Raw genomic sequence first — 9,131 nt, 5'->3', positions numbered from 1 at the left:
TCAGGGAAGGTAGGTGGCCCAGTGGATAAAACATCGCCTTGGATTCAGGAGGACCTGAGTTCAAATCCCACCTCAGACACTTGACACTTACTAGCTGTGTGACCCTGGGCAAGTCACTTAACCCCTCAATGCCCTATAATAATAATAATAATAATGAGAATAGCAAGTTAGGAAAAATCTTTTTATTGTGATGATTTATTAATATATATTATATATCAATCATTTAATTTAACCCTGAAAAGATCTTTACATACACAAAGTATAAAGTTTTCTCTTGACAATAAGTGGCTCAAGAAGTGCCATTATAATAAAGCTAAGGATACAGGTCTGTGTCTTAATGTTCCTAAGAGGTAAGTCATGAAAGCACTAAATAATAAATATATCAATTATGAAAAGCACCAAGACGGCATTTTGGGTGGGAGTCAGAGTCCAATAGTTCTTATTTCAACATAAGCCTACTAAGAGCAAGACCTGAACGATGCCCCCACGAGACATAAAAAATAAGGGCTGGGACAAGAAGAGTGGCGACACATCCTATTAAAAAGAATTCAAAACCAGAAATTCCTAAAGGATCTAAACACTGAGGTTTACAAGATGGTGATGCCTCCAGCATGGTGTCCACACGTGACTTCCCCTCTTGTTCCCAGTCTCCCTCAATTTGCAGTTAGTTAGTGGTACCCATTCATGTTCTGTTGCTGTCATATGAAGGTAAACAGAATAGCTGGATAGCATTCATTTGTTGTCCCTGATCTAAAAAACCCTTAGAGCTTGAACCACCGCCTATTACAGCTACAACATGTGGAAGAGCTTACTATTCAGCAGTAAAAGAGAACAGGGTTGATAGATTTGTAATTTAAAACAAGAAAACAAACTTGACAAATGAGACTTTTCTGTGAGTGTCATGTATAAAAGCATTTCTTTGCATCTCTGGAGGTCCTAAAACTACAGAGATGCCTAGGGACAGACTTAAGGGTTTGAAAGATGGAGGCAGAACAGGGAGTTCACCGATCAGTGAAATGTTAGCAGAACAAAGTGGGTTGGCAAAACAGTGCCTAGAACAAGGTTCTCCAAAATTAGCACTTGTGTTGGCACTCTACCTATACTAAATAGCTAAAGCTGATACCAGGAACTGAGAGTTACATACAGAGAGTGGCTAGCTGGCCTAGTAGGAGGTATTTTCTGAGTGTGAGGTTGGAAATTTCTTGAGCTCTTCACACAAGGGTCCTGGAATGGCTACTAGCAAGTGACACACAGATGGACCCCACACATCTCAGAAGTTCCTTAGAGAGACTCAAGTATAAACTTGGGGATTCCTCTTAGGCTGGCTAAATACAATCACTGAAGGTTGGTTCTTGGAGTACTGATCATCCTGTAAAAAAGTGTACACCTACTACAAAGACCCTCCTACTCCATCTCCTTGGCCAACTGCTGCAGGGGGCCCCATTCTGACCACAGCCATATGCCCTGAATTTTAAGTTATGCCATTATATGATCTATTGTACAACTGTAAAATTGGAGCCTAACTATTTTCATTAGTGGCAGCATTTTTTTGGTCTTAGGATAATCCACTTTTATTTGAGTAATATTTTTTCTGAACAGAGCAATAAAATCAAGAAGCAGGCTTTTTTTTTTTTTGCATGTTTTTAAGTAAATCAGGGTAAACAAAAGTAAAAAAATATTGCTGGAATATGGTAGAATGACTTGCTAGTAGTGCACCAGAATTGTTCGTTGTTGAAATCCTTTAAAAAGGAGGAAAGGATGGAGATCGTGTGTGTGTGTGTGTGTGTGTGTGTGTGTGTGTGTGTGTGTTTTCTCTAACTTTCCTCTTTTTCCACTTCAAAGAAAAAAAGATAATCAAGTTTCCAGGTTCCTGATAGCTGGTTCAAGGTTTTTTACAGCAGACTTAAAAAAATCCCCAGGGCGGCTAATTCCCAAATTTGGAATCATCCCTCTAAACATGTCTAAACATCTTCTTAATTCAATTTCAAAATCCAATGCATTTTAAAAGCAAAATGACATAGGTGCATTCTTTAAATGCCAGTCATGAATTCAACACTTAGTAAAAAAAGGAAATTACTGTATTAAGTCTCTACATAAGTGAGCCAAATAAAAAACTAAAAAGGATACCTGATCAGGCCTCTGGAAGAGACACAGCCTATGACTGCTTCCAAAATCCCCTCAGAGGAGGTGTCTAACAGCATCATCCAGTATCACATTATATTCCAATGGGGTTACAGTTCTATCACTGCAGACGTGGCATACCCCAAAGGGTAAACATTTGACACAAACATGAATCCTACTGTGATTCAATCCATTTCAGTCATATTATCAACATAACCATTACCTGGGATAACCCAGGCTTATTCTCATGAACGAAATTCCCTTCTTTCAAAGCAGCTGAAAAGGATTCAGTTAGAAACTCTTATTTTACATTGACCTAGGAAGTGTCAACATAAACATAACATGATTTAATTTTCAGGACAGCTTTGATTTTTTCCTTTAGTATTTTTCCATATTAGTCCTAAATAAGCTTTCCTAGGACATACTATTTAGGGAAAACCTTAGAAAAGCAGTTCTGTATTGCAGGGTTCTACCAAAATTCCTAACTGGATAAAGGTTTATCTCTTAGTTGTCTGTCACTCAGCCATTGCATGATGAAAGGATATGGGTACAGAATATTACAACTGCAAACTATTTAACTCTGGGTCATGAACAAATTTGGATAAAACCGTAAGCCTTCCACTGAATCATCTCTGCAAAGATGGCCCATCTTTTCTGCAAGAAGCAACCTAAAGACAAAAATGAAAAGAAAACAAAATCATTTAGACAATCAATCCGTAAGGATTTGTTAAATGTACACCATGCTACATAAAGAGGAAAAGGAAACAGTGTCATCCTTCAAAGAGCTTAAATACCATATGGGGGATAGTTGAGAGAGATACACAGGGAAGGGAGGGCACTAGCATCTGGGGAAATCAGGAAAGGCACCACATAAAAGGTGGCACTTAGGCTGAAGGAAAGTAGGGAGTCTAATAAGGCAGAGGGAAGAAAAAATGCAATCCTGGTAGTAAGGAGAGCCAGCTCAAAGGCACACAGAAATGGAAATGGAGTAGTAAAAAGATCAGTTTTAGATGACCAATGGAATACACAAAGGGGAGTGATAAATAAGAAGACTGAAAAGGTAGGCAGGAGTAGGGTTTTAAAGGCTTTAAATGCCACAAGAAAGAGCTTGTATTTGTTCCTAGATGTAAAAGACAGATGGCTGGGTGGCTCGGTGGATAGAGTGCTGAGCCTGGGGTCAGGAAGACCAGAGTTCAAATCTGGCCTCAGACACTCACTAGCTGTGTGACCTTGGGCAAGTCACTTAACCTCTGTTTGCCTCAATCCAGTGGAGAAGGAATTCAAGTATCTTTGCCAAGAAAATCCTATGGACAGCACTGGCATGCCATGGTCCATGGAGTCATGAAGAGTCAGACACAACTAAATGATTGAACAAAATGTAATAGGGAACTACTGAAGTTTATTGAAAAGGATTGAAACACAATTTGAAATGCCCTTCAAGAAAATCGCTTTCGCAGCTGTGTCATGGATGTATGAGAGTGGTGAGAGGGAGAACCAAGGAAGGGAGATCAATTAGGAAACTACTATAATAGTCTAGGTGAGAAGTGATAAGGGGTTGGTGGTTATGTGAATTGCAAGAACAGGACAGATGCAAGAGATGCTATGGAGGTAGAAATGGCAAGATTTGGTAATCAAATGGATATGTAAGGTGAGAATTAATTGAGGAGACACTAAAATTGTGAGCTTGGGTGACTAGAAGACTCTTGCTTCTCTTGGGAGTAATAGGTTAAGTTTGGGAGAAGGGTGGGATTAGGAAAACAAATAATGAGTTACAATTTATTTATTTTTTTGATGAGGCAATTGGGGTTAAGTGACTTGCCCAGGGTTACACAGCTAGTAAGTATTAAGTGTCTGAGGCCAGATTTGAACTCAGGTTCTCCTGAATCCAGGGCCGGTGCTCTATCCACTGCGCCACCTAGCTGTCCTGAGTTACATTTTTGATAGTTTAAGTTTGAGGTGCTTGTGGGGCTTCAGTTCAAAATATCCAATGGTCAGTGATGTAGGAACCAGAGTTCAGGAGAGAGACTAGAGCTGGAGATATATAGATATAGATATAGATATGTACAGAGAGATCTCTCTCTCTCTCTCTCTATATATATATATATCTGGTAGTCATCTGCAAAGCTTCCATAATTAAATCCATAGGAGTTAACAAGGTCACCAAGTGATAGAGTATATACAGAGAAAAGAAGGCCTGAGGCAGAACTTTAGGGTACACCCAGAGTTACAGAGCATGATATGGATAATAATCCAACCAAAGAAATTAAGAAGGAACAATCAATTTGGCAAGAACCAAGAGAGAACAATGTCATGAGAGGGTGGTCAGCAGTGTCAAATGCTAGAGAAAGGTCAAGATGGAAGGGGATTAAGAAAAAGCCATCAGATTTGGCAATTAAGAGAATCCAACGATAAGTAGTAACAAAAATGAGCACCACCACCTCAACCTAATTTACCTTTCTTTGGCTAAAAGAACAGACATTCCTACAAGTTTGGCAAATTCTTCAGATGTGAGAGATCCTTTTTCTGATACCTACAACAAAGAACATCAACATTAAATGTGTTATGAATTTAATATGCAAAGCACAACAGTCCTATATATCTGATCAAGTAAGACATTTTAAAACATAAAACAAGTTCTTGAATGTATTACACATATTCAAACAATATTAGCAACTGAATTAAATTTTCTTTACCAGTGCTTGACTCCACATACCTCACAGTGTTATGAGTAAAGCATTATGTAAAACTTAAAGAGGTAATGCTATTGCTAAGATGAGGACTCAAAAGAAAATATTTCAAAACCTAACAGTATAAATTGTAATATCTATAATATATATGACAGGAGGTCTGTGTGGCAGCATAAAAGGCAGGGCTAAAGATTCTGAAAAGGAAGTGGGTAAAGAACTTCATGAATCAACTTAATTTAAAAAATGTATATTATGGAAACATTTGAAATCCAGAGATCAGAGAGTGGAAAAGGACCACGGTGAAGCATCTAGTGCAACTTTCCCTTTTCATGATGAGACTACTGGAACAAAGAGACTTGCTCAAGGTCACCACAGTTAATAACATTAGTCTATTTTTTCACTTATTTCTGAGTAAAAGGGGATCAGTAAACTAACGTGCCAGAGAAGCACTTAATTATGAACCCATAATCATCCACACTGACTCCTTAATATGCCAAGGCACAAAGAATCTGTAATTTTGTCTCTGTGGGAAATTCCCAGACTGGGAATATCTTATCCCAACACAGATTGAAAACCATCAATGACTTAGTAATAAACCCATCTCTCAGACAGCATTAATTAAGTGCCTATGATGTCCCTGGGGAAGTCAAATACAAATGTGAGACAGTCTCTGACCTCACAAGAGTGACACAATATGTTAATGCATAAGTAAAAACACAGGATAGATAGACAAATATATACACTGACTACTGTGGGAATTAGGAAAGGCTTCAAGAAGCAGGGAGTCCTTGAGCTGAGCAGGGGTGAGGAGGCACAGAATTTGAGGCCTGAGGGACAGAGAAGCCGTGTTGAGCTCCTGGCAGCTCTAAGAGTCAAGGGTGAAACCAAAACACAGGCTTACAAGACTTCATGCCAAGTGGTGTTACCTACCATGCCAAGATGTCTTACTCCTTAAGAACAATTTAAAACATTAGAACCTGTATATCTGAAAACAACTTTTTAAATATGGCAAAAGGAAATCCTGTTCTTTAAGCCTTACACCTAACATGCTTCAATCATCCTTGCCAATTATTAAAGGACTTCCAGGTCACATACCGTCTCTAAAGCTGAAGCAAGCATTTCCTCTTCATTGTGGGACTGGAGCTCAATGACCATGACACCACTGTCAAAAATTCGGAGCCTGAAAAGCAAAGATGAGAATGAAAGAATAAATAATTTGGACCCTTTAGCAGCTGAAGAACTGTGGGTTTTTATCCCCGTGTATAGGAGTGAGATCACAGCAGAAACAACATTCAAACCCTAATATGTCAAGGAATTGTGAGCAAATCTTTGCTCAGGGAAGCACAGATTACTTCATTATTTCCCCTCTTAATATATTTTCCATGGAAGAAAAGGGACAAGCTGAAGGCTGACTTTCTTTTCTTTTTCTTTTTTTTTGTGTGAGGCAATTGGGGTTAAGTGACTTGCCCAGGGTCACACAGCTAGTAAGTGTCAAGTGATGCATATGAGGCCGAATTTGAACTCAGGTCCTCTTGAATCCAGGGCTGGTGCTCTATTCACTGCACCATCTAGCTGCCCCAAAGGCTGACCTTCTTACCTGCAGATTATACAGAGCATTTGAGAGGAGCAGGCCATCTTGCCCTCATGTCTTACCTCACCGGCAAATTCTTCCTGCCAAAGACTGCTTATTTGCCCATCTCCTAGCCCACCTATAATTCTAATAAAGATGGGAGTGAGGGCAGCTAAGTGGCACAGTAGATAAAGCACCAGCCCTGGATTCAGGAGGACCTGAATTCAAATCCAGTCTCAGACACTTGACACTTACTAGCTGTGTGACCATGGGCAAGTCACTTAACCCTCATTGCCCCGCCCCCCTCCCCCAAATTTTTTAAATAAATAAACATAAAGATGGGAGCAGGGATAATGATGGGACATATGACAGGATTGATTACATTTTTAACTATGTGTCTATTCCCATCATCCTTCACCAAAATCTATTACTATTGTGTCTAATGTGGAGGGGACCCTAAGTTACTAAAGGCTGTGCCAGGAGGCCGAAAGCTCTGGCAGACTTCTCCTACCAAAGCAAGAAAAGCTTCAACTATGAGCCTTGCAACAAATGGTACTGTATACATATTGTCCGAGGTTCAACCTTACCAAGAGACATTCATCACAGAGAGTTAAACATCAAATAATGAACATCTGCAGCAACTAGGAAAACCTCAACTAAAGGCATCAAGAGACTACAACTTGAGTTGGTGGGAGGAATCTTCCAAGAAAATCAGAGATCTTTGTACTCCTGCCATGAATATCACATACTCTCTTAATGGAGACTCGGGAAGTAGAGGAAAAATATCTATGTAGGGGAAGCATTTGGTTCTGCAGCCTGGACCCTGTCCAGCTGTTAAAGCTGGCAAAGTTAAACTGAATGAAGGCCAAGTCTCCCCCTACTCCAGTCCATACTGCACTCAGCTGCCAAGGTGATCTTTCGAAAGAACAGGCCTGACCCTTCTACCCCACTTCTACTCAACAAACTCAGGTGTTTTCTTAATAAAAAGCACTTCCTACCTTCCCGGTCTTCTTACACTTTTCTTCTCTGCACAAAGTCTACGATCCAGGAAGGAGCACTGGACCTTTTGCTATTCCTCACACATGACACTCAGCATCACGTGCAAGCCAGTGTCAACGGCCTGAAATGTTCTCCCCTCACCTCTGCCTTCACATTGCCCTAGTTCCCTTTAACATTCAGCTCAAGTGCCCCTTCTGCAAGAGGTCTTTGCGGGTGGAACCCCATGCTTGCCCCCACCTCTAGTGCCTGCCCTCTGAGGGCAGAAGCCACAGTTTTTTGCTTTCTTTATCCCAGTTCCCATAAAGGGTCAGTAATAGGCTTTGAATTCCTTTTCTGGTCTCAAGATCATGCCCTTTAAAATATAGGCGTGGGGGCAGCTAGGTGGTGCAGTGGATAGAGTACCAGTCCTGGATTCAGTAGGACCTGAGTTCAAATCTGGCCTAAGAACCCTTAACACTTACTAGCTGTGTGACCCTGGGCAAGTCACTTAACCCCAGTTGCCCCACAAAAAAATTTAAAAATAAAAATAAATAAATAAAATATAGGCACAAAGAAGATAGCCAAGGACTTTCCGTATCATGGATGAGATATATCCAGAAGAATCTGGGAATGCAGAGACAGCAGCTGAAGGTCAGACAGACTAACAGAGATGCTGCTGACACTGAGGTTCAGTCAACATGCCTTTTCAAAGTGTCTTCAGCATGGAGCATGATTGGGGGCCTTTACTGTACACCTCTATAAAGCTCACACTCCCTTCAATGACCACACCAACAAAATGGGCCTAGCAAGCACTATTATCATTCAATCTGCAAGGAATTATTGTTCAAATCAAATCCACATCTTAAGAAATTCCCTTACCTGAGAGGTAATTTCAGCGCTTCCAACATCTTACAAGCATTTACTAAGTCCTCTGGTGAGAGCAGCTAGTTTAAAAAAAAAAATTAAAATCTTGTTGATATTATAAACAAACAGATATGATGTTATTTAAACAAAGATGGGGACCACAAACAAGAGAGAAGCCTATAACCCAAAGGTATATTTATCAAAGATTTTAGGTGATATTACAATACAATACAAGCCTAAAAAGAAATGAATGGACTCTACTTGGGAGAAGAGGCCTAAATACTCACCATCAGCTTCCCTCTCCCATGACTTGGTCCTATGCCTGTCATGAAGTGAGGATGTGAGCCCACCCCCATTCCCTTTGGCAGTGGTGAGACCTGAGACATGTTCCTGGGTGTACCTCCATGCAGTTTCCTTTTGTCAATTTCAAGGAAGTAATTCCTTTAAGATGCAACTCAAGTGCCACCTTCTCCCTTCCAAACTACCTGATATTCATTACATATAAAACGACCTTGTATTTATTTTCTTTGTATTTATTCCATAGAGATTATTTCATTCATTATACTTGTTTCCTCTGTGCCTAGAACAGTGCCTAACCCATAGGAGGAATTACAATGCTTACTGACTGATTAAAGGAAAGTATGTGAAGTTGGAATTTCATCTTTCCTATTATATGTTAAATGGTATGGGATTAAAAAAAAAGGCAAGACATTTACGAGGTGCCCAACAATTGCTGGCTTACACTTAAAAAAAATCCAAACCCAACACACCAAACTTATAGAAGCAAAATCCCTTTGTAGCAAATGCTATAAGAGATCCACATTGTTTTATTTTTAATGCACTTCTGTTAAAAAGTTACAATGCTAGATCACAAGATTCAGAGCTGAAAGAAATACTAAAGGTCATCTAAG

At 39.8% G+C, this 9,131-nt stretch overlaps 1 protein-coding gene across 1 annotated transcript in view; it reads right to left on the bottom strand.

Moving 5' to 3' along the window:
* Positions 1–167: 167 nt before the first annotated feature.
* Positions 168–9,131, bottom strand: part of VPS36 (vacuolar protein sorting 36 homolog) — a 43,462-nt gene continuing 34,498 nt past the window's right edge. The window contains 4 exon segments of the mRNA XM_043996943.1: positions 168–2,789; positions 4,575–4,651; positions 5,904–5,988; positions 8,236–8,300. Coding sequence (XP_043852878.1) covers positions 2,696–2,789; positions 4,575–4,651; positions 5,904–5,988; positions 8,236–8,300 — 321 coding nt within the window. The 3' untranslated portion in view covers positions 168–2,695.

This window comes from Dromiciops gliroides, chromosome 3 (genome assembly GCF_019393635.1).
Source record: "Dromiciops gliroides isolate mDroGli1 chromosome 3, mDroGli1.pri, whole genome shotgun sequence".
Taxonomy (NCBI): domain Eukaryota; kingdom Metazoa; phylum Chordata; class Mammalia; order Microbiotheria; family Microbiotheriidae; genus Dromiciops; species Dromiciops gliroides.
Note: the sequence above shows the minus strand (reverse complement) of the source record. Positions and strands in the feature narration are given on the sequence as shown.